Consider the following 26,318-nt stretch of genomic DNA (forward strand, 5'->3'; position numbering starts at 1 on the left):
TTTGGATTACTAAACATTTTTTATTTAAATAAAATGAATTTGAAAGAGAAAAAATGATATAGCTTTACACTGCAAATTATTTTTTTACATAACTGTAAACACGCATATGTTTAGCCTATAATAAAGCAAACTATGCAAATAAACTTTAGGCACAGTATTCTCCAAATAGTTACATGTAATTCAATTTTGTATTATTCCTGAGTACCCATTTCTCTGACCCTAGAGAAAAAGACACAAGTGAGAACGTTTTCCTATCAGCCTTCCCTCTTAAACCAATTGGTTAAGTCTGGTTTCTGAGAACATGGGATGTTCCAATTTGTTTTGCTGGAACATCAAGGAATACAGCATGGGTACACAAGAAGCCATAAAACCTTTTGAGAGAGTGGGGTACAAGTGTGGCCTATGTTGACCTTTCGGGTATGTATATTTTAGGTCCTCTGGCTTGATGAGTGCTGACTCAGTACTGTTAGTGTGCCCAGTATCTCAGACATGATCATAGGCAATGTCTGGTATATTCCTTCTTATGTTGTCTTACCCCCTTTTAAATTGCATACACTCGCTGAATAATCAGAACACTTCCTATGAAACACCCCATATTTTAGAGGGCACAATGCAGCCACTGAATAACTTATAATGAATTGTTGCAGTAATTAGATACTTCACTGCTTAGCTAACATGTAAGTCAAGGGAAATTCAGGATGATATTTTGGAAGCAACATTATTACTAATTAGATTGCAAACACATATTCAGTTAAATAGCTGCTATACCAATTGTTAAGACCAAAGCTTTTGCAGCTTGCTAGAAGAGAGCACCTGTATTCCCTTTGCTCACAGAGAAAAATCAAATCATTTTGGTTATAAACCAACTGTATTTCTTAATTATGTGTTAAAATATGTATACATGTATTCTTTTAGAACCAAATATTTTTAAAAAACATATGTACAAAGATGCCTCTTTAAATATATATCGAAGGCAGGAAAATAATCTGGGTTTTATAACCTTCCTTCAAAATCCCCCTAGTGCCCTCCAATGCATTAAAAAAAAACAAAAAAAGAAAAGAAAAAAAACCCTAACAAACAGGGAAACAAAAACACACAAATGATGGTAGACTACTACTGATAGACAAAAGCCAGGAAAGTAAACATTTAGCTTTGTATTTCCTGGTTTACATTAGAAGTATTCTGCCACTTGCCTTATGCCATGTGGGTAACAGCTGAACCTGAACCCTGTGCGGAGTGGGCAGCACGAACCTCATGCACCACTTAAGTCCCATGTATGCACAAAATGAAACAAACAAACAAAAAATTTACAGGGGTAAACGTTTCTTGCTCTGAAGAACGACAGGGCCCATAGTCCCTCATGAGATCCACGCCAAGGAACAACCCGGGGAAAACTCCATGTAGGGAACCTTGGAGAAGGTGGGCTGCTTCCAGCTGCATCTGAAAACTGTTTATTCATCTATTTGGTGTAATCATCTTGTAGCAATGGGCTCTAGCCCTGCAGTTGCAAATATCTTTTCTCCAGTTCCAAATGGAGTATTTTGGAGTAATTTAAATAAGATTGATATTCTATATTTAAACCATTTTCGTTAGAGACTGAAAACCAGAATTAAATGAGACTGTGTGATATATTAGAGAAAGTTGTCCTAGTTCTTATTTACATAGGTAGGTACTTTTGTTACTTAAAACACCTAAGAACATTACTTTGAGAGAATACCTGTCTCCAATGCCAATTATTACACATACACAGTGTGTGTACATGCGTGACTGTGGTTTGTTTATGAAGGTAATGTGAACAGCTTCTAGTATTGTTTCCTTTAATAATGGAGGCAGCAACTGAAGTTTTATTTAAAATTATTCTGTAAGGCATTGGTGCAACAAGGTAATAATTGAAGAGGCAATTTTATAACTTCTTTTACAATTGTTTAAAACACTCCCACATCACGGTTTGCCAAAAATAGCAATAAAAAGGCATTAGAAAAGCCCCAAACTGAAGAAGACAGTTTAGTGATGAAATTTAGTTTACACTCCAGCTCCCACACGGGTTTTTTAATGAATTGTTGGCTCACGTCTGTCCTAAACGCACACTTTCCCTTAATGTACTACGGCACTGAACATCTCTCATGAACAAGAAACATTTAGATTACATCAAGAGAATATGCATTATGCTTTACAGATCAATAGTAGTCAGGGACACAGACTGGCTTATCCACTGTACATATCTATTTAAAACTGTAAAAGACTAAGAATATACATAAAATATACACTTAATAAACAAAGTAAAATCCTCCTCAGCTTCTGTTTAGGATAATATTTGATATTCCATAGGTTACACATTGCTTCTATTAAAATTCTACGCCCGGAGCTATTCCCGTGCCAATTCCCTCATCAGCACTGGGCTCACTGAAAAGTAAATTAGTTCTTCATATATATGCAGCAGAAAAAGAGAAACCTCAGCCCTAGTCATCACTGTCACTTCCAGACTCACTCAACTGCAAGTCATTTCCTATTGGGGACAAAAAAACAAGAACACCAGGTCAGAAGTTAATTCATACTTTGATTATATTCAAATTTAAGAATTATTGTATTTAAACTGGAGATTTAAATAAGAATTACACAGAAATGAACATGAACAGCATCTCAGCAGTTTGTCTAATATAATCACTCTCCATATTCAAGAACATTAAAATTTGCACAGAGTTTATTTAAGGCCCAATCCAGGCAAAGTTGAGTCTCCTTGGCTCCACAACCACAAAGGCTACTACTCCCTGTTCAAAAAGAAGCATTCCCCTTCTCAGCAGCTGTGGAATTAATTCCATACCCTCCACCCAGCCAAACTGCCATATATGACTTTTGGGCAGGACACTAGGGAAGTCCCTGGCTCCATCTACACTATTAAAATAACCATTTTTTAAAGATAGTAGTTTCAGTAGTGAAGATGGGGCTGTTCTATGCGGAAGTTCTATGGCCTGTGTCATACAGGAGGTCAGGCTACATGATCACAGTGGTCCCTTCTAGCCTGGGGATAAATCAGGAAAGTGCCAGCAGCTCAAGAATATTGGGCTGAGCCTATTTGATTGCTCTGCTTCAGAAGTCAGTGAGAAAGGGGAAACCAAGGAGCTCTGTGGCCCACAGACAGGTCAGAAGCAGTGAGGCCCAGAGCCCTACACTGTCCTCATAGTATATAGTAAAGGTCCCCAAACTGTGGAGCGCACCCTCCTTGGAGGGGGTGCAGAGGAAAGTTCGGGGGAGCACAGCAGTGCCTGGATCAGCCCCCATGGAGGGTGGAGGAGTGCCACCCAGCTCTGCCCCCAGCCACAGCTCTGGCCCTGCCCCCAGGCCCTTGCCGCAGCTCCAGTCCCGACTGTGACCCCCTGGCCTCGACCACAGCTCCAGGCCATGCCTCCTGGCCTCCTGGCCATGGCTCCCAACTGCGGCTCCGGCCCCCCTCCCAGCCGTGGTTCCTGGGGGGCACAGACAGGTTCCATTACAGGCAAGGGGGGGCATGATGGAAAAAGTTTGGGGACCACTGCTATATAGCAACTGTCTGCCGCCTCTCTTGCAGCATTCTGGTGAACATGAGAATGAGAAATGTCCTCTTCATTCTTGGGTAATGTACATGCTTTCTTTTAAGCTGGCCTATAACATGTGCCCTATCATCTTCCACATTCCTGCCCTCAAATGCAGGTCCACTGCAAGGGAGCTACTAAAAAAAAAGACAGTGGCTGTTTCATTTCCTTTTTAACATTTTTGGGAGGTTTCCATGCTATGGCAAGCCTTCCCCTGTAGAGGTGGTCTTCATGTTACAGAAATATCAATGGTTTGTCCATGGACACATGTTGGATCAAGCCTTTGAAATTCAAGCACATTCCAAGCATGGCAAATCTGACCTCCTAAATAAGGGCCTATCCAAAGCCCACTAAGTCAGTGAATAGACTCTACTGACTTCAGTGGGCTTTGGATATGGCCTTGAGTGAAGATCTAAATACTAATTAGCAAAACTCACATTTCTCTCTACATCCTGGACTAATCAAGGAAGATTAGATGCACCAGATTCACTTTCATATTTAATTCACCAAAACCCTCCATGTTTGAATTTACCCGAATCTGCTGCAGAAACCATGGGCACATAGCACACATTTTAGGTCCAGTTTGTCAAGGAGCATATGGAGGAACCACAGAGGGGATACAGCAATTTGACTAGCCATAATCTCCTCACCCTTGCCCATCTCTTATGGTGGACAGGAGCGGGTCTCTCTACAGTTCCTCCACATCCTCACATTCTTTATGCGTTTAAACTGGCAGTGAAAAACGGGTGGGATAGCTAGGAGGATGGCTGGGCACAGTAACACAGGAGGGGATAACATTTGAGCGAGTGTGATGCATAATTTAGTTGCACTTCTGACCCTTTCTCTGACCTCCCTGAATGCACCCTCCTTAGATGCTGGCCTCGTACCTTCACCTCTCTCAGGGTGGAATCCCATGATTCTCCCACCCTTAGACTTGGTCTCAGGATATAGAGACCAGCCTGCAGGTAACAGCCTGTGTGAGGCAGGGGACATCTTGCCTGCCTGCTTCCCTCCACACCGATGGTCCCCAAGGACTCACAAGGGAACGGTGAGCTAGCGAGGGACGCTGGTGTAAGATGTTTGTTGTTTTGTATGATCTGTATTCTCCTATGTGGTGTATGATTAAGTAAAAGAGCACAATGCTCGCTCTGTGTAAGGTGTGGGTGTTACAGGCTTCGCAACTGCCACATGCCCCTGAGAGAGTTAAACTGTAACCAGAAGCTTCACACCTCTTGGATGGAGTTCTGGGAGAGGGGTATGTTGGAACAACTGGGTTATCTCAGGGGTCAGTGCTGGGCCTGGGGGCACAGAACAGATGGGCAGAGGAGAAGACAGAGTCAGTGCCCAGGAAATGTGCCAGAGAGGCCCAGGGAGAAAACAGCACTGTAGCCTGCTGAGGCTCTAGAACAGAGGTGGGCAAACTACAGCCCGCGGGACACTCCTGCCCGGCCTTTGAGCTCCTACCCCAAGAGGCTAGCCCCTGGCTCCTACCCTGCTATTCCCCCACCCCTGCAGCCTCAGCTCACCCCGCCGCCAGCACAATGCTCTCGGCGGCGAGCTCCTGGGGCAGCGCAGCTGCAGAGCCGGGGCCTGACCCACTGCTCTGTTCTCCATAGTGGCATGACTGGCTCCAGCTGGGCGGCACGGCTGCCTATCCTGCTGCTCTGGGCAACACGGCTGTAGCGCCGCCAGCCACCAGTGCTCCAGGCAGCACGGTAAGGGGGCAGGGAGCGGGGGGATTGGATAGAGGGCAGGGGAGTTTGTGGTGGTGGTCAGGGGGCGGGGGTGTGGATGGGGTCGGGGCGGTCAGAGGGCGGGGAACAGGGGGGTTGAATGGGGACAGGGCTCTGGGGGGGCAGTCAGGAAGGAGAGGGGGGGTTGGATGGGGTGGCTGGGGGCAGTCAGGGGTGGGGATTCCAGGGGCGGTCAGGGGACACGGAAAAGGAGTGGTTGGATGGGGCAGGGGTCCCGGGGGGGGCAGTTAGGAAGGAGGGGGGGGGGTCGGATGGGGCGGCAGGGGGTCCGGTGGCTGTCAGGGGACAGGGAATGGGGGGGTAGGATGGGGCAGGAGTCCCAGGGGGGCCGTCAGGGAGCAGGGGTGGATGGGGCAGGAGTCCCGGGGTGGAGGGGGCGTGTCAGGGGGTGAGCAGCGGGGGTGGGTCAGATAGGGGGCGGTGGCCGGGCCATGCCTGGCTGTTTGGGGGGGCACATCCTCCCCTAACCGGCCCTCCATGCAATTTTGGAAACCGGATATGGCCCTCAGGCCAAAAAGTTTGCCCGCCCCTGCTCTAGAAGCTTAAACCATCCAGGGACACAGAAGGTTGAATTCCCCTCACAGCAGTCCCAGTGAGTGGTCACAAGAGGGTGCTCACTAGGTACTGTGTCACCTTCCTACTTGTTTAACAGCACTGTTATTAAATTAAACTAACCCAGGAATAGTCAGCATCCCATTAACCCAATATAGCCATGCAGTAATTATTCCAATAACCAGGTCATATGCAGTATTCGTCGGTTATTACAAGTTAACTCCACGTCCTTTATACATCTATATCAACTTCTAACTAAAACACACACACACACACACCAACCAACTTCACTAAGGGGTTTACTATATATACACCCAATCCCGCATTTCAAAAGCTCAGATTTTTTTTTTGTTAATTTAAAAAACAATTCTTCCCCTCCCCCAAGTGTACAGACGCTCCCCGGGTTACGCAAGACCCAACTTACACAGAAAGTTCCCTAAGGCATAAATAAAATTTTCGAGTTGCAGAAAATATTGCGTAGAGTACGGAAATGCAAAGTACTGTACTGTAGTGTGGTGTGCGGAGGAATACAGCAGTAGCATCTCCTACAAGGGAAGGCTTTGCGCTCTCACAGCCTCTCAGTCTCGTGTTATTTCAGTGATACCGTATTTCTGTTATTTCACCCTATTATTGCATTCAAATCATGCCTGGAAAGCAAGTGCAGGACCAGCTCGTAAGCGAAAGAAGATTGATTTAGAGCAGAAAATGTTGTAATTGTTTGTTTTTTATGCTTGCACAATATGCGTTTGCAATTTATGTTAAATTTGGGTTACGCAAGGCTTTCTGGAATGGAACGATTGCGTAAGTTGCGGAGCATCTGTATCCTACTCCTCCCTGATGGGGCTTTGCTGCCCAGTCGCACTGAGCGCCAGCTCCAAAACCCACTGAAGCTGATGGGAGTCTTTTGGGTTTTGGCTCAAGCCCTTGATGCCTAAGTAGCCTCTATACCGGGGTGGGCAAACTTTTTGGCCCGACAGCCACATCTGGGTGGGGAAATTGCATGCAGGGCCATGAATGTAGGGCTGGGGCAGGGGGTTGTGGTGTGGGACGGGGTGCAGTGTGCAGGAAGGGGCTCAGGGCAAGGGGTTGGGGTTCTGTAGGGGGCTCAGGTCAAGGGGTTGGTATGCAGGAGGGGTGCGAGGTGCGGCAGGGGGCTCAGGGCAGGGGGTTGGGGTGCGGGATGCAGGAGGGGTGCGGGGTGCAGGCTCCAGCCCAGCAGCGGCACTCAGCAAGGCTAAGGCAGGCTCCCTGCCTGCCCTGGCCCCACAACGTGACGCTCTCGAAAGCGGCCAACACCACATCCTGCAGCCCCTGGGGGCGGGGGAGGTGGGGGGAGCAGAGGGCTCCGTGCACTGCCCTCGCCTGTGGGTACCTCCCCTGAAGCTCCCATTGGCCGTGGTTTACCATTCCCAGCCAACGGGAGCTGCAGGGAGCGGTGCCTGCAGGTGAGGGCAGCGCATGGAGACTTCTGCCCCACCTCCTTCCCCCAGGCCAGAGGAACATGGTTCCGGCCGCTTCCGGGAGTGGCGTGGGGCCCGTGGCACCACAGGGATGGCAATCCCGCAGGCCAGATCCAAAGCCCTGACGGGCCGAATCTGGCCCATGGGCCATAGTTTGCCCACCCTTGCTCTATACCTTCAAATAAATGAGAGCTTTTTGTTATAAGGTCTCCCTTTCACATATGTCAACCTGCATGCATGCAACTGCTTGGGATAACTATTTGGTAAACTATACTCTACAGTGGTATCTAAACCTGCTTAGAAAAAATATGCCTTTTGGTGGCATATCACAGGTTCCCACAGCAACAACACACAAAACTTTACTTACTGAGAGTGTTCATTAGCTGATTGCTTCCTTGTGGCCTGCTGGTACCATTAGCAACAGCATTTCTGTTGTTGTACTGCTGGTGTGGTGGCTGAGAGGGGGAAATGCGTGCAGCTTCTTCCCCGTCACTGCTAGAGCTTTCATCATCACTCCCAGAAGAGCTCTCAGAGTCCGATGAGCTGCTACCACTGCTGCTACTCATCTGTTCAATAATTTCAACCTCTGCTCTTAGCTCTGGAATAAGATGACATTTGTTGGGTCAAAACATTTACAGGCCTCTGTGAATTTCAGGAAGGGAATGTTAAAATGCAACAGTTTTGTCAAGTATAATTTACCAAGCACAATGAACAAGTCTAAAATCAAATCAAAAGGAGAGAATTGGGGGCGGAAAACAAAAGATACATACAAAAGATACATACAACTAAGTGCTGCAGCTGAATCTAGAGAAGAGGTAATAATCACTGCTTCTCTAAACTTCATTTCTTTCACTACCACTTTATATGTTTTCTATTTTTAAAACCAGTCCTTACTGTATTATTCATTAACTGAGTGCTCAATGTGCCAGGCACTTTACAGACAAAACAGGCATCAAATGTAAATGATTTGGGGTCAGGGTATAACAGTTGACACAATGGGTACAAATTTCAAAAGTACCCAGTGACTTAGGAGCCTAAATTCCATAGAAAAACCTGTGGGATTTAGGCTCATTTGAAAATGGTATCAGATGCAACAAGTGACAGTTACAATTAGGAGAGAAGGGGAATACAACAATAAAGTTATGAAGTTCTTTAGATTTGCCATGCACTCTTCTTGGTGGTTCCAATGGTAATATGAAAGTTATATCAGCAAGAGTTTGGAATAGTCACATTACTTACCAAGGATTTAGATAAGTCATCCCAAATCACACCATTGTTGTATATTTGAATATTCCATGTTACTAAAAAACTATTGGAAGGATTTTTTGAACATTTTGTGGGGACTACAACGTATATCCCTCCACCAGTAACATTAAGCATCTACTTACCATAAGTCCAAAGGTATAGGGATCAGAGGGAGAGAAATAATAAAGCTAGCATTATTTATATTATGAAAGCACCCAAAATCTTCAGAGTTCAAGACTCATTGTGCTGGACATTGTACACACACAAGCTAAGAAATGAGTTCTTGTCTTAAAGAACTTACAGTCTAATACAAAGAGTGGGAGAAATCAGGTATTATCCCCATTTTACAGATGGGGACCTAAGGCACAGAAAAATGTAAGTGTCTTGCACAAGGTTACATAGGAATACTGTAGCAGAAACAGAGTTTGAACCCAAATTTCCTGAGTCCTACTCTAGTGTTTGAATCACAAGACCATCCTTTGTGTGTAAAGTATCTCCAAAATGACTTTGAACAGAGCTTTTCTATACATAAAAATGCCATGACATTAACCTTCATGATCTCGAACGTTTCAGGATTAAGGCTAAATACTGTATCTGATTGGAAAGGAGAGGGTTCCAGATGCCCGATGATACAACAGCCCTACAGGGTCAGGAAATAAGACTAAAGAACCCTGCTAAGCTCTCAGCCTCCACTGTATTTTGGCAATGAAATCCATTGGGTAATTATGCACTGGCTTAAAGTTTCTTTTTTCAATTTTAAATTTGCTACCTTTCAATTTTTAAGTCAGCTACATTCAACTGGAATTAAGGAAAACAATATTATACCTATACAATGGAGCAATAGAGTGTCTAAATCAAGTTGTACTTCTTGAGGAAATGAGGTTGTTTTTGCAATTTGGCTGTTGAGGCAAAACATACTGGTTATGTTACCTACAGTTCATCTGTTTGCAAGACAGCCATTTCTGTTCAATCTTTTAGATTTAAAAAAAAATCTGTCATCTGTTTCTGTTGGATTTACATGACTGGGTCAATGGCAGGAGTAATATATCTTTCAAAAGTGATTTCTTTCTCTCTTATTTTCCTCCCCACTTAGTCTTGCAGCTTTTAGAATTTTATTTCTGGAGTCTGAGAAATGGACAAGGAACACTCCCAAGTCTGGGTTCTCAATTTATTCCCAAACTGCGTGTTTCTAGAATCCCATAACAACTTTCAGGCTTAGAGGATCTCTCACTGTCTAAACTAAGCAACTTGGGGAAACTAAGCACAATGGAAAATGGAAATCCCACAGATGTGAATATCTTTTGCCCTAGCTTGATTTGGTAAATTTTCCACATGCCTCAAGCGATACTTTGGATCAAGGGAGTTGATAATTATAACTACTCACTGAGCACTAAAAATGTACATGGTGCAAATATTCACAGTCTATGCCTCAAAGAGCTGAGAATCTAATGGACAGAAAAGATGCACTGGGAGAACTAGAGGAAGGGGTTTCCACCCATTTCCTTGTTTATAAGCCTTGTGGAAGAAGCGAGTCATATGTGGAAGATATGAATGAGAAGTTGGGATGACCTGGCAGACTGAGACTGGGAGGGCCCTCCAACATAGGAGTGTGGTGCTCTTCTCAGGGCAGCACAGAACCATAAGCCACTGTTACCCTCTGTCTTAGCAAGGGAGAGCTTTGCTGGAGATCAGACTACGTGTGAGCTCCCTGACACACCAGTCTGTCCGCTTCGCCAGCAAATTCCTTGAGATTCTGCCAGTCTTAACCTTGTCTTGCAGGTAACAAATCAGTGAACCCCTGTTCCTGAGTTCTCCAGAGACGTCTCTCTGTAGTGTCCAGTCCCTCTGACTGGATACTCTCAGAAATTGTTAAGTGTGCTATCTTGAAAGAGACAGTACGCACACTAGCTTGTTAGGTTAGCTGAGGACTCGCTCTATACTTCAGTAGAACAGCACGGAGATGGTTTACAGTAAAACTAGGAATAAGTTTATGAACAAAGAACAGATAGTTAAGTTATACTAAGCAGAGATAATAGAAAATGGTTACAAACAAACAAAACAAAACATGCTTTCTAGTACCTAAAAATTAATTCTAGCTAGTGAAGCCTTTGCCTAAACAGCTCGCTCACTTACAACATCTCCAGTTCACAGAATCAGAGCTTGTTGTCCCCTTTGTTCCCTAAGAGATGGATAAAAAAAGGGGTTCTCTCCCCTTCTTTTTCTAGTCCAGTAAGCCTTTGAAATGTATTCTTTGAAAATTAAACCCAGACACAGTTCCTGTCCTCTGCTGGTGTGTAGATGCCATCCTGTCTTCCTCATCCACTAATCAATTTGTTTTTTTGACTGGCTTAATCAGTTTGTTTACCATAAATGTAAATGTACTCTGTCCTCACCTGGCTCAATTTACATCGGAGACCCAGGCAAACTGGCAAAACAACATTCCTTTGTCTACAAAAAACTTGTTTATTTGCTCTACTCAGATTGCTTGATCTGAACATATTTTAGGAACATATTTCCAGCACAGACATAATTATTTATACACTAACCATACATACATCATGCAATAGTATTAACAACCACCATGTCAAGAGTTTTTACATATATCTTACAAGATATCGTTTGGCTACATATTCTGACAACAGCATGGTGGGGGGCATAAAGAGGCTCTTAGGGTCAGAAGGAGGCAGCATGGAAGATGGTGTGAAGATGACAGAAGGGAGAGGAAGACGTTGATGAAAGAGGAGTAGAGGTTGGCAACACTGGTGGAAGGAAGAGGATAGGAGGTATGCAACAAGACAGTATTCAGTAAAGATGAAGGCTGGAGAGGAGGTTGGATGGGAAATTTGAACTGGATATGGTGGGCAAGGGAGAGCCAATCGAATAATTCAGAGAGAGAAGTGACATGATCTGATGGGCAAGGAAGATAGTTTTGGCTGCTGTGTTTAGGATGGAATGAAGGGGAGCAATATGGGTGCCTGGCAGGTGAGTGAGGAGGACATTAGACAAGGCAGTGAATGATCAGAGCATGGAGATGTGTTTTAGCCACCAGGAGTGGAAAGAAAGATGTCCTGGAGAAAACAGTGGCAAGATTTGTTGCCAACCTTGATGTGTGCGGCTAAGGAGAGCAAGAAAATGACATCAAGATTGTGAGCCTGGGGGACAGGGCTGGGAAGTTGGAGGTGTTATCAGCAGCAACAGAGAGCACTTAGGAAGGGAGATAAATGGCTCAATTGGGGCTTTTTTTCTAATCAATTGCTGCTTCTTGGGCTTGCAGTTTCCTTTCAGATATCTCTAGTCTCGTCTCTCAGCTCCACGCACCCAATATTTTAAATTGTTCATCTGTGCAGACAAGAAAATGTTGTCTTTGCTGATGTCACAACTGCTCTTATATCATTAAAAATGTATCATGCAGAGTTTCCACAGGTCTTTTAGGAGCCCTACTGAATTCCAGTTACTTCAGTCTGTCAAAGATGGTGGTTGAGTCAACCACAAGACGAGGTCCAAAAGGAAAAACAAATCTGCTTTATTTATGTCACAATTTGTATTTTCCTGCTTGTCTGCTCTGTTGCTTTATCAAGGCATTCTTTAGTGCAGTCATTAGTATGGATGATTTAATGTTCTGGTGCCTTTACTTTTTTTTAAACATGTGATGATTACATTGCATAGCCTATATGCTGCGTTTAACTGTGAAAAGTCAAATGCTTATCAGCATACTTTTCGTTCCTTAAGATCAAACAAACAAACCATGTTAATGCAATAGTGAGGTTGAAAAGGTCACAAAAGTCAGGAAATGCAAAAGTTAATGTTAAAAAACCTCTCTATGTAGCATATGTTAAATACATACCTTAATGAATGCACTACATCTGGCAAAGTTGATATTGTTGAGGGAACCATAACTTTTGAGTTTTGTGCATTTGATTTCTCAACCGTAGCAATTTACTTAAAAGAATAAGTGAAACAAAAACGTTCTTAGCTTTTTCTGCATTAAAATAAAAGTATACTCGGGAAATCACTGGCTCCTTTGTCAACAAATCAGTGGCTAGCATAACGGGGTCCTGGCCCATAACCAGGGCTCCTAGGTGCTACAATAATAAATACTACTAATAAATCAAATCTACTTAGTTACTTCAGTAACTAAGAACAGGGCTTTTTTGCTCCTTTTCTCTGCTGTCAGTAGATGCACTGGATTTTATTCTGTTTCATGCACCTTCAACAAAATTCTTATCTAGAAGTCCCTGGCCCTGAGAAGCACTGAGCATCTAGAACTCCAATTAAAACCAATGGGAGTTGTAGGTGCTCAGCATTTGGCATTATGAGGCCATAAGTCCCATAGCACATTAGACAGAAGTAAACAACTTGATTTTGACAGGCTGAATTTACAGAGAAAGCAGATAGAAAAAAAATAAATGTTTTACATTGAAATTCAGCAAATTTGATTTACAAGTCCACAAGAGACAACAAATATGCAATTATATTATGTCATATTGGAAGTTATTTTTCAAAGTACAACTGTACTTTAGAGCACATTTTAAGCACTAAATTCATAGTTTTCCAGCAACACTGGAAAACTTGTACTTTTTCCAGATACTGTATACCTACATTATGTCAACATTATTAAAAATGCATCTGTTGTGATTAAGTATGCTATATAAATATGTCAACAATTTTTCCTGCATATACCACAATATGATCATTCATTCTCATTGCACAGTGACATGTGATAAGGTGCAGATAAGTATTCATAATGCATGAAATCCTCACCTGCACTCTGGCCCCTTGATGCTGTGTAAAAGGGCTGCAGGGGCATAAAGAGGGCCAAACCTCCCCATAACTAATAGGTAAAGGATTCCCCTGCTGCTAGCACTGCAAAGTCAGCTCTAAAGGTGCCTCACAAAGACCCTCACATATGCCACAGAGGGACAGGCATGTCAAGTGTGGGGCCACAGTATGCTGTGAAAATTCTGGGCAGCACACCAGCCCATGGGCAGCCTGGGGTGGTTGCTGGAACTTAGAGAGGATCCCAGAGCTGTGTTAGTAACACCAGAGGCATCCCAGCCCCTGGAGCATCTTAGGATCAGGAGGGTGCAAAGCCACTTTAGATCCAGCCCCCTACAACTTGAGAGTTCTGTGCTGCACCTGTTAGAGGCACAGCAGAGAACCTCACCCAGTATGCTTTACTTTTCTTCTGTACAAAGTATGTCTTTCAATGACCAAGAAGGAGATGGCATGAAACAATAAGAGAAAAAAAATCCTGTAACTTTAAAACCCTTTAGGAGTAAAGAAGAAATACGGGAGTCCCAAGGACTGAAGACTGTTTCCTGGATCTAGTTGACTTGTATTGTTCATCTTCGTTGTGTCCAAATGCCTTTTAATTGTGCTTTCCCTTCACAGGTTCTCAGAATTATAAGACGTGTCAAAGTGTTGGTACTCTAGTTCCTCATTGTTACAAGCTTATGTAAAGAAAGGACTGAGGAATGTTTAGAAAAGCTATAGAAGCACAATTATTCTGTAGGCAAGAACTAAACTGTTGATGGATCCATACTCTCTATTAGAACTTTATGTGAAGGGTAGATACTCTCTGTGAAATACAACTGATCTCTCAGATGGTACTTTGAAGTTCTCTACAATATGGGACATTCAGATACTGGAGAAGTTATCAGACAGCCAGGACATTCACACTTTTGTACAACAGGTCTTTTGATTTTAGAATATGAAGACTCTCTCTGGAATAACCGTCACACCAGACAAATATGTAATTTTTACTGCAACAATATGACCTTTAGTCACTGCTGTATACCTTTTTGAAAAGGTGTCCGATGATTATTTAAGGCTATGTTTACACTAGGAGCACTTTACTGGTATAAGACTATACTGGCAAAGCACTCCTAGTGTGGGTGCAGCTATACTGGAAAGCTGCAGTTTGTACCAGAATAATAAAATCTTTCACACACCCACACCCTGCACCCTCACGGAGTGAAAACAAGCTATGCTGGTAAAAGTGCCATTTGGCTGGTGTAACTGTCTACAGTAGGGGCTTCTACCAGCACAGCTATGTCAGTCAAGGGTCACACCTCCTCACAGCTATGCCAACAGAACTCTGTAGTACATACCTGGTTTAACTAATATTTGTTTTCTAAACTGTATAATAAGAACCATACCAGATAATTTGATTACTAACTTCATGTATTTCCCTGTAGTCTGCTTGTTTGGTTGTTTTTTTGTATTTGAAGGATTTTCAAAATAAAAAATTAGATATAAACACAGTGAGAAAGGACAGGAATTGCAACTAACAAACCCTCAGACTTCAGCATGGTCTTTCAGTCAACATCCTGGTGTTCAGTGCATTAGAAACTGCGCAGGAGTGAATATAATCTGCTCCTACAACCAACATTCAGATTTTTTAAAAGTAAAAATGTCATAAAGTGACTAGTATAAGTTGAAGAAAATCTTGCTGAATAATATAGGATAATTAACGTAGGCTGAGCCCATAAGAAAACTAGCTGTATGGACCAGAGGGAAAAGACAATGCAAAGGAAACACCTGAAGTGGAGAAAGGAACAATATGGTCTTAATATACAACATATGCCTAGAAAGCACCTGGCTTTTCAGTAAAATATAAATTAAACAAAAAAGAAAGTTCCTCGCTTCAACTGCATTGTCCACAATATACCCATGGAGTGCACCACCCAGGTGGAAGGGATTTGGGCAGAGATTCTGTGCATCAATCCCCAATAGGCCTAACTTTTGGGCACAGATACAGAAACACTGAGATTAGGAGCCTGATGCTACTGCTTAAGTAGGAGATTTATTTAATTTAGGCACTCAATCCTTTCCCTCCCAAGATACCTGCATAATAAATATAGCAACTACATAGCAGTGTGGTCCATATTGTGCAAATTTGATCCCTATCCAATTATTTGATGGATCTCACACCTGAAGCCTTTCTGCTGGATGAGATAGCCAGCCAATTCCTGTTCCAGCCAACTGTGATGATGTGCATCTTTTGAGTTAATATCATTTTTATGGAGAAAGAGTCTGAAAGAGATTAAATTATCAGCAAAAAAGGGATGCTCCCATGCAGAGAGATGGGGACAGTTTGGATGACTACGTTGACAGAAGAAAATAAATAATTCACTAAGAATCCTTAAAATGAGATACATTGACTATAAACCAGCAGTCATGTACCAGCCTTTAATAATTTGAAGTTCTTATGTATCTTTGTAAATGAACAATTATAAAACAGATTTAAAAAAACAAACCCTTCTTTACCTCTCTTAATGTCATCCAGCTGAGGTTCAGGTGAAGGGTTGTCTTTCAAAGGGGAGGTTTTGGGTCCAGCTGCTGGCTTGGATGGGGCTTTGAACTGTGAGGAAGGCTGGGAGGCTCGGGCAGCCTGCTGTTCTATTCGTGCCTGGATCTTACTGCTGCCCTCAGCCCTGAAACAACATAAAAAAACAGTCAGTGGTGCCATAGAGCTGTGTTCATTTGTTCCAGTAAGATCTGAATTCATATATATGTAATGAGTTTAGACTGAATACAAATTTACTTTGCATCCCGTAGAGCTATACAGTGAGTTATGGATTTTAAATATAATACTGCTCAAAACCTACACTGCTTTGGCACTCAGCATCACCACTGACTTCCATGGGAAGCATGCTGTAAAGTGACTGTGGAGTGAGGTCCTTACTAACTGTGCTCCAGAACCATGTGAGGTTTAGCAATATCTTGTTCTCTATTCAAATAGCAGTAAAGGTTTTTCATTTAGCAAAGAACATCTTCTTAATACAATCAGCAACTACAGTAAAATACATTTACATCGCGCCTTTCATCCTGAATGATCCCAAAGCTCTTCACAAACATTTAGACATGAAATACAGAGGGATCACTTCATCCATCATTGAAATGCAGCTAACTATCAGAAGATGCACAGCAAGCCTACCCAGCATTTTACAACGCGAAGTATCCTTTTTGATTACATACAGTACCTCATCAGATGAAAGTTACTAAGAGCAGAGAATTGTTACCAATATTGATTTATGCTCCTGAAACTACAGAAGGAATTTACGTGGGAAGAATGTAATTACTCCACTTTGAATTTTAGACTAAAACCCCTTCTCTTGCGAAGAGTGCTAAGGGATCTTTAAAGACCAAAGTGATCATGACAACAGCTTTACATCTCATCTGAATGACATGACCTCTAATAGCACAGTGCCTTGGAACATCATGCTCATGCACTTGTAGGGCATTGACTCAGAGGAAAGCGTGGCAACTATTGAATCACTACCCCCACGTACAACAGCCTGGATTTGTTCCTTGGAGATCTCTGATCTAGCTGCCAGCCTGGTCCCAGCCTGCATCACTGTAAAGTTTTTGGGAGCTCTCAATCAAAGTTTTTACGGCTGCAGTAATACAGGTTATTTTAAAGGTGTCATGTTTTTAAAAAATATTTAATAATGGCATGCTCTATAGAACTCAACTAATATGCATTCCCCACTGCTAAAAGAACTTGATTCAGAGACTTTAGGTACTTACATATTAGCACTACTCTGAAAGATATTTTATCTGAACACTTTCTAGAGTGTCATTTGTGTACTGAGGTATGGCTATCAGATCAGACAGAAGTTCTGATCTCAGCAGTTTTTAGGCAATTACCTACATACTATTTATTTCTCCAGCATTCATTTTTTCAGAATCTTTGCCCATGAAGGGTTTGGATTTTTGCTCTGTTTATCAACTTGATGCAGCCATGTTCCCCCACTCTAATTATTATATATAATTAGACTTCCTCAGGAAGTTTCTAGGTCCATTACTTGTAACTTCACCGTCCACTTGACAGGTTACCATTTCCATCTTCTTCAGAAAGAAATTATTGAAAGCCATCTAATCTTTTGACCAGCTTCTAAACTTTTATACCACCAATACTGTTCAATCATGAGTTACAATTACCACCTTTCAATAACGGAGAATCTACTAATTCTTTACTCTCTGTTACATAGACACAATGGAGATTTCCATATTTAGGCATGATAATTGTCCTCATAAAGTCCAGGAAACTCAGTAAATAAACAATACTGCTAATTCACAAAACTCATAGCCATAGCTAAAGGTGACCCTATTAACATGAATCTCTAGCAAGAATTCATCTTATTAACTGTATGTGCCCCAGTTTTACCTTGTTTTCTTGACTTGAATGCTACTACTAAGTTTTTCCAGCACATATTCCCCAGTGTCATGATTGATAATAAGTACACAATCCTTCTGATATGGTCTTTTATTTCCTTTGAACACAGTCATTGGAGGAGTTGAGCCCTGGTGTCAAAGAAAAAGCACACATTCATTTGCTTATACCCACACTATACAAGCCATTTATACACAATAAGTCTAATGAATATATGCATGCTTCTGACCTAATATCAAGACATTATCATTTACTTTAGATTGAAAGTGTTTGTTCATTTCAAGAAGGGATGAATACATTTATATGCATTATGTCAGACTCTTCCTCACTCATTATTATGCTTTTAATCATTTTATGTGGCTTTGCAGTGATTAAACACATCTACCCTTCGGTTACTATCATTTACAGTTCTACTTTCCATCATGGTAACAACTACATTTTATTAGTTTGCCCTGATAAATATCAGAAACCTCCCTGATACTTCTACCAGCTTTGAAAATCCTGGGTTTGGATACTGAATATAAATCTAATTACGCATTCAGTGGAGCTGTGACCTGATGAAATGTACGTGTACCCAATACATCATTTAAACTGCCTTTATATTTAATCCAGCAAATAAAAAACAACACCTCTGTTCTATGTTATGAAGCAAATATCACATGCTATACATTAGCAACAACTGATTTAAAAAAAAAATACAGTTTGTTTGTTTGGCAAACCTATTGCGTGAAGACCTACATTCTGGAGCAATCTGGGGGGTTCTTTATGATACTAATTAACATTGGGTGAATCAAAAAATTGATGCGCTTAGTGTAAGGGGTGTACAAAAGTATACTCTCTACTGTGAAACCTACTCAGATTTTATACATACAATAGCTGTATAGTTACAGAGAAAGGTGAATGGTCCTTACTTACAACTGAAGAAGAGAGTCCTGATTCAGAGAACAGAAAGCAATCTTTACACATGTTCTTGGGAAGCACCCTGAATTGAGGACGGTGTGCAAAAGCACACGCTTCCACCCCCACCCCTCTTCTAAAGAAAATATAATGTCTTCACGCTTAAACTAAAATTTTAAACTCTCCGCACCATCAAAAATAGGGTACACATATTCATCTAAAATGGTTATGGAACAATACAAACTGCCTACATCTGGATTCTTCAGAGATGTTACAGTAAGACAGTTCCAATTTGGATAAGATCATATTCTCATGTAGTCATGCCTTCACAGATATTTACAAAATTACTACATCAAGAAATTCAAAAGTAAAAAAGGATTGAAGAGAATACAAAATAAGCTGAAAGTTAAGTCCTGGTCATCCTTGACAAATAAAGAGAAGTTAGACAAACATATAAAGCACAAATATAATGGAAATTGTGCTAAACTTATATCCAACCATCCCCTATTCTGTGGAAAGCCTGGAATTTAAAGAAGAGCATAATCTTTGCTGAGAAATAAAGAGAAGAAACTGAAGATCCAATGAAGCACATCAACAGTCCCTCTCACATGCTTAAAATTAAGCAGGTATGTAAGAGTTTGGAATGCCTAAATACTAAGCAACAGAAACCAAAATGCTATGTTACAGACTATTCTGTTACAAAGGCCAGAAAAAATCCACTGAGCGAAAGAGCTAAAGTTTAACAGGATTGTGATGAAACCCATAACTAAAACAAGAGACAAAAAGAATTCCTCAACAATTATTTGACCATCAAATATTAAACCACTACATCCACAAAGCACCCGTAATCCCTGAAACTGTCCACACACTGAAAGAGACACAAAATTTTTTCCTTCAAACAGTGGTACTGTCAGGGATAGCAAAATTTCAAATGACAAATTGGAACCTGAATCCCATCCAATTGTTAGGCAGCTAGTGCAATTGTTTGTTGGAATATGAGAAATAAAGCAGGATCTAGAAGATCAGTGAACCCTCATATATTGTTTTATCAACATTTCAAGAAAGGGAAGCTTTGAGATCATATATCCCATCCCTTTTCAGAGAATTGTCCATTTAACTAGACTGAAAGCAGCCACTATGCATATGTTGCTCCAAATCAATACTGACTGTGTTCAGTTTGGTTAACTGGAAAACCCTCTAGAATATAGAAGAGACAGGTCAAGCTGAAAGCTGTCCATTCTCATAAAATAGTACATTAAAAATAATCTTATCAGAACAGGCATCTGGAAAGGGGATGCACTACAAACAATCTTATTCACCCACTTCAAAAATATAGGAACAATACCCTTCCCAGTCAAAAGGGAATATTCTAATTCAAAAGTCAGCATTACTAGCATTAATTATGCTGCTATCTGCTCTCAGAATTACTTCAACAAGATTAGTATACTATATAGATTAAGTTGAGGCAACATTTCATATAAGAGTGAAGAAGGTAACGTTATTTAGAAAACTTTCTTGGGAGCAGATCCTCTCCGGTGTAAATTATCAGCTTCATCCATAATTTTTCCAGCTGAGGATCTGCCATTTGGATTCCAACCTGGCAGAAAACTGTTGCCTATCTATATTAAGCCTATCTATGTTGTTTATAAATTCACGTATGCTGGATTGCTAATTAGCATTAGCTCTCCAGCTAATATACAAATCCAGTACCAGAACACAGGTGCAGTTTTTGTTTTGTTTCAACTCTTTATTATCAAAACAGAAATATGTACAATCATTTAACCATATTCTTTACTGTCACTTGTCCATCATCCTTGCACAATAAATCTTTACTATATAATTTGTGGAGGGATTGGATTTAACCTCATTGCAACTGACTAGGAATCCTGGGGAAGCTTCTGCAAACATGGGGTGCAGGATGTTGTTTGTATAGCTTTCAGCAACAGAAAGAGCTGTTTCAAAGGCATAACTTCAGTCTTCTGAAAATTGGATCTTGACCTGAGTCAAGGATAATCAGACTCCCATACTTAAAATGCAGAACTAAAAACTGATGGAAATTAGGTAGGGCCCCACTCAGGATTAAAAGTCTTCTTGTACTTCAAAGAGTACTAAGAAGGATTAATTGTAAGCAAAGTAGATTGGATGTTTACAGAAATAACACTTTATAGAGATTCCATTTTACAGCCCTCTCCCAGAATGATATACTGAAATGCTAGTAGAAAGACAGTGCAAAAGCTGCTCAAACAGTGGACTCATGTGTTTTAGCATTGTGATCAAAGGTGAAGAGGATAGATTTAAATCCATTTACACTAGAATGTTCCTGGCTAGCAGATACTAAACCCACATAATGAGAATTTGTTACGAAGTCAAAAGGTAAATTTGCATCATAACACAAAGTAAACTTACTGGAATATGTGGCAGTGTAATTGTTACTTCATCTCCTTTACCAACCTGGAGCTCCCCCTCACAAGATGTGTCTATAGATGCTGGCTTAAAATCATCTGAAGAGGAAAATAAGTGGTATTAAATACATTTCACATCTAAATTGTTTCTAGAGTCTCCATGGTTTCTCTTCTGAGATAACTCATCTCCTGCTTTATTTCTGATTAGAAGGAATGTAAAACATGGGCCAATGCTACTATTTAAAGAAGAGCTGGACTAATGCATAGGCACAACAGATCTAATTCTGTGGATACCCGCTCCTTAAATCATGTGATTACCTCAGATTTTAATCTTTCAATTTTAAAAAAAAAGTAAGTTTCTAGCTATTCTGGTGAAGGAAAAGCTTCAACATGTAACCCAGGTATAACCAATGTAGTGACATTTGAGTCTGAAGACAGTCTGAAACAAGCAGCCAACACAGCATGTGAGAGCGGGTCACTTGCCAGGATTATCAGGGTTTATTCTCACAAACTCAGTTCCCTGCCTTGCGGGGGCCTTGGGCACTGGTACATCTCAGTCCCTCCTCTTCTCTGCCTGTGGCATATAACAGTCTAGTCTCCTGTGGGCTGTACTATTTTAGTCTAATTTCAGTTTTTGGGTTTAGTCATGGGTGTTGGTGGCCTGTGTTATACAGGAGTCAGACTAGATGACTTGGTGATCCCTTCTGGCCTTAAACTCTATGACTCTAAGTGGTGAACTGCTCCACGTATCTCAACAGATTGTTAACTGTAGGACTGGGCGGTTTGTGAGGAGACCTGCCATCATGACCTCAGAAAACTCTGTCTGACAGAAGCAGAAGAATACAGTGAGCCCAGCTCACCTACCCATGCAGATACACCCTTGCTGTGATAATTTCTGGTCAGGGCCCCAAGGCTTCTACCTATACTTCTCCAGGTGGGAGAGGGGAGCAGAGAGAAGGCCTGCATGCTATTGCCCCTATCTGTATGGGAGGGGGGCCCCTAACAAAGCCATCCCAGATGGAGAGTGGGAGCATGACACAGTCAGAATATGCCTAGGGCAATTTAAAGCCCTAAGATAGTCCTGGTTTATAGGGGGTTACTTTGATTGATTAAAATGTACTTTGCACCTCTGTATAAAGTAATATCTCCAGAAACTTTTCTTAATACATTTACATATTTTCTATTAATTATCCTACCGCACTACTGAGCCATAAAGGAGAGAAAAACGGATGTTCAGAATGTATGAAGTTCAGACATGATTTAGACAAAACTGCAAAAGTAAAATCAGAACATGAACCAGATACGAATATGGCAGATAATGACATTTTCATAAGTGGGCACTCAATTCCAGTGTCTAAGCATACAAAAAGGGGGGGATGGATCAACCTTCACATCGCACTCCCCGGCAGTACCCAGCCTGGGAAAGCTAATGATCCAACCAGCAAAACAAATTCGGTGATGAATCCTGGTCACAAGCCACCTGAGGCACATTGCGCATACGCTAAGAAGCAGCATAAAAAACTGTCCAGTTATATTCACTGCCAAGACGTCTCTTAATTATTGTATTAGTTGTTAAAACGTCCACTTCTTAGAGCAAATTTAAAATGAAGTTCTACTATGAAAAGTAAGTTTGCAAAAAATAGCACCTTCTTAACATTGTCACTAAGAGTAATACCTGCTGGGTTTAATGATAAAAATAAATGTAACTGATTTTTACTCTGCTAGTACTACAGAGACAACACAGCAGACAGAGAAAGTGAGTGTACGACTAGATTTAACCCCATTTCATGCATTACCAAAAGAATTAATAGTTCTAATTGCAGGGCCAAGTTGTGCCCTCACTTACATCTGAGTAACTTTGTGAGTTAACAATTACTAGTTATTGTTTCCCCAAATGTATCAGTGTGGACTTGCTGGGTCAAGCAAGGGGCAGCTGCAGAAGGTTTCCTAATCTAGTTTAGCAGCCAAAATGGAGCAGGCCTCTTAGCCCACCCTCATTTCTTATTAAATGCTACGTGTGCATGTATCATACATAATTTTGTTTGTTTGTTTGTTCTGAGCCTGACACTTTACCAGAGCCTCCTCATTTACAAGTTTGGCATACATCCCTCTTACATATACATATAGGAATGGTACGAGCTGGGGTGACTGACAAAGGATTTCAATACTAGGCTTCTTTCCTAGGGTCAGTGGTAGATGAAGATACGCCATGCAAACATTTGGCCAACAATTGGATTTCTCTTGGGAAGTTTACTGGTTTGTGTATACCCTTGGTTAGTTTTGTAATGGTTATACTAATTTTATGACCCTGAAAAATAGTCCATGATTTTATTTACCAAAGTCAAGTTTTCCTAGAAGCATTTTCCATGGATTGTCCAGGATACTAAAAAAACCCAACAGTATAATTGATCCCGGGTTAAATTTTCAGGCCCAGCATTTATAAAAAAAATTCTAGCCTGGAAAGTAAATACATCTGATCTGAAGCTCATTGAGGTACAATCATTGACCGACATTTCAGAGTACAACTGCATTCTAAATACTTTACGCTGTAATTTCCCCTGAAGATGTGATCCACTGTCTTTGTCCTTCCAGATATTGTCTCTTAACGTGATTTACATGCAAGTTTGAGTATTCGGGAAAATAGCTGTGACTCAAATATTGCCATACATTGCTCTAAGTGAGAAGTATGGAATCTTTCAAACCAGAGAGCTGTTCCTGCAATCCTTACTCAAGTGAGCGGTCCTAAGGAAGCCAGTTACCCTTATCATATGAATAAGGGGGCTACAGGATTGGACCTGAGATTACATGGAAAAGCCCTATATGCTGCATTAATACAAACCCATCTACTATACAAATCCTCACATTATTTTGCTGTTATAATATTAAGTATTGTTTTAGTCTTTAGGTGATGTTTAACTATTAATTTTAAAGATACTCATACTGAGAGGGGAGAGAAAACAGTATCTTGTGAATGAAGTTCAAGGATAAAGGCACAGTGAGGTCACTATTAAAACAACCTCCTAATATATTACCAAGTGCAAATAGTATTAGAAAATACTAGTTAGAAGATTCTTGCTATTTTGGGGGAATTTTTTTTTTTAATGCTCTTTAGAAGAGCCAAGTAAGGTCTAGACCTTACTTAAGAACGGTTCTGGTCAGAAGGGTGATTGGCACCAACATATTAGCCAACACTTGCAAACTGATATGACTCAAGCACATTTTACTGAAAAGTCACTTATTATAGAACTGCAGAGTCAATATAGCCGTGAAGAGCTAGCTGGGTTATATACTGCCTCACATATAACCAAATTACCAGTTTAATCTTTGGCCTCAAAAGAGCAGCCATACTGGTGAGACCAATGGTCCATCTAGCTCAATATCCTGTCTTCTGACAGTGGCCAATGCCAGGTGCTTCAGAAGGAATGAACAGAACAGGCAATCATGAAGTGATCTATCCCGTCGTCCACTCCCAGCTTCTGGCAAACAAAGGCTAGTGACACTCAGAGCATGGGATTATATCTGGCTAATGGCCATTGATGGACCTATCCTCCATGAAATTATCTAGTTCTTTTATTAACCCTGTTATAGTTTTGGCCTTCACAACATCCTCTGTCAATGAGTTACACAGGTTGACTGTGCATTGTGTGAAGAAGTATTTCCTTTTGTTTGTTTTAAACCTGTTGCCTACTAATTTTATTGGCTGACCTCTAGTTCTTGTGTTATGTAAAGGAACAAATAACATTTCCTTATTCACTTTCTCCACGAGTCAAGATCTTATCATATTCCCTCTAAGTCATCTCTTTTCCAAGCTGAAAAGTCCCAGTCTTTTTAATCTCTCCTCATACAGAAGCTGTTCCAACCCCTAATAATTTTTATTGCCCTTCTCTGTAACTTTTCCAATTCTCATATATCTTTTCTGAGATGAGGAGAACAGATATGCATGCAGTATTCAAGATGCGGGCGTACCATGGGTGTATATAGAGACCTTATATTTTCTATATCTATCCCTTTCCTAAGGGTTCCTAACATTCTGCCTCAAACCTGCAGCAGATATTATTTCTTTTCAGGTGGACCTTCCTGCCCACATGGAAGGCGGGGGCCTTTAGCTACCACTGTATAAGAAGCAAAAGGAGCAAAAGTGGCATTTTTCCCCCTGCAGGGAAGCTTGAAGGGCTGTCAGAAAACTCATCTTCCAGAGCTGCCAAGTATCACTCATTTGGAGCCAGAGACTCCCTCTTGGAGGGAATGGGGGAGGTCATGTCATACTCTTTACAGTGTACTGAAGGATTTTGATGGACATTTCAATAAATCTTAAGAAACTTTGTGTGTGATCTCCCTTATTCAGACTTTCTCAGATGAAGCCAGAGCCCTGCATCTTTCACAATATAAAGTTTAAATTATGTCATCTGATCTGACACTCAGTAAGAGACTTACTTCCCCCTCCCCCACCCATCCGTAATTTTTACAGTTACTTTCAAACTAGCCTCACTTTAATTTCCCTCCCCCCATCTAAATTTGCAATTGAAAGCTGCTGCTCTCCACACAACCAGGTAAGAGCCTAGGAAGGAGGACTGGTGAGGAATGGGCAGAGAGGGCATGGCGAGCTGGCAAGGGGTTGGAGTGGTAGGGGCAATTGGAGAGTTAGGGGCTAGGGCTCAGAGGCAGGAAGGTAACTGGGTGGGAGCCGGCAGGTGAGAGGAGGACGATACAGGGGGAAGGGAGTGGCGGATCCCAGCGCACGGAGTGTAACGAGGGTCCCTGGAAAAGTGAACAGGGTTGGACTCCTCCTCTCTCCGCTGAGGGGGTGCAGCTCGGGGAGGTCCCCGGGCTGGGGGGGGGGGTGCAGGGGCTGTGGGCCGGGGGGTGTCCTACGGTAGAGGAGTAACGGGCTAGGCCGGGGGGTCCCCGGAGGTGCAGGACCCCGGGCAGGGCGGTGGGTCCCAGGGAGCGCAGGGGGCTCACAGCGGATGGTGTGGAAGGAGGCCTTGGGCCGCCGCTCGAAGCTCTCCCCCAGCTGCAGCCCGTGCTCCTCCTTGTCCAGCAGCGGGTTCGCCGAGCCGTTCATGCCCCTGCCCGCGCCGGACCCGGACACAGCAGCACCCGGCAGCGGCGGATCCCCCGCCCCGCTCCCTTCCGGGGCAGCGTGTCACCGGGAAAGCCGTCCGGCTGGGGGCGCGCCCCGCGCGGGTAGGCCCCGGGGAGGGCGCAGGATGGGGGGATGTCGGGGGGTGGGGCAGGGAAGGGGTGGGGGGGGGTGGGGA

General features: G+C 42.1%; 2 protein-coding genes across 6 annotated transcripts in view; one reads left to right on the top strand and one right to left on the bottom strand.

Moving 5' to 3' along the window:
- Positions 1-26,153, bottom strand: EAF1 (ELL associated factor 1). 2 transcript variants are annotated; one of them, XM_005278665.4, is made up of 6 exons: positions 26,020-26,153; positions 21,062-21,156; positions 17,753-17,889; positions 15,850-16,016; positions 7,703-7,933; positions 1-2,506 (listed from the first exon to the last, which is right to left on the bottom strand). In XM_005278665.4, the coding sequence occupies exons 1-6, from the start codon at positions 26,120-26,122 to the stop codon at positions 2,460-2,462; spliced, it is 780 nt and encodes a 259-aa protein (XP_005278722.1). In that variant the 5' UTR covers positions 26,123-26,153; the 3' UTR covers positions 1-2,459. The 2 variants fall into 2 exon arrangements, with proteins under 2 accessions (XP_005278722.1, XP_065439654.1); XM_065583582.1 differs by lacking the exon at positions 26,020-26,153 and adding an exon at positions 23,394-23,435.
- The window catches only part of METTL6 (methyltransferase 6, tRNA N3-cytidine), a 9,814-nt gene continuing 9,602 nt past the window's right edge, over positions 26,107-26,318 (top strand). For 2 of the 4 annotated variants that reach the window (XR_006172308.2, XM_042840767.2), the window contains exon 1: positions 26,157-26,244. The gene's annotated coding sequence lies outside the window, so the exon portion shown is untranslated. Of the gene's footprint in view, positions 26,245-26,318 lie in introns of all 4 variants that reach the window. The other 2 variants (XM_024107644.3, XM_024107643.3) reach the window with 2 other exon arrangements.

This window comes from Chrysemys picta, chromosome 2 (assembly GCF_011386835.1).
Source record: "Chrysemys picta bellii isolate R12L10 chromosome 2, ASM1138683v2, whole genome shotgun sequence".
In the NCBI taxonomy this organism is placed as follows: Eukaryota; Metazoa; Chordata; order Testudines; family Emydidae; genus Chrysemys; species Chrysemys picta.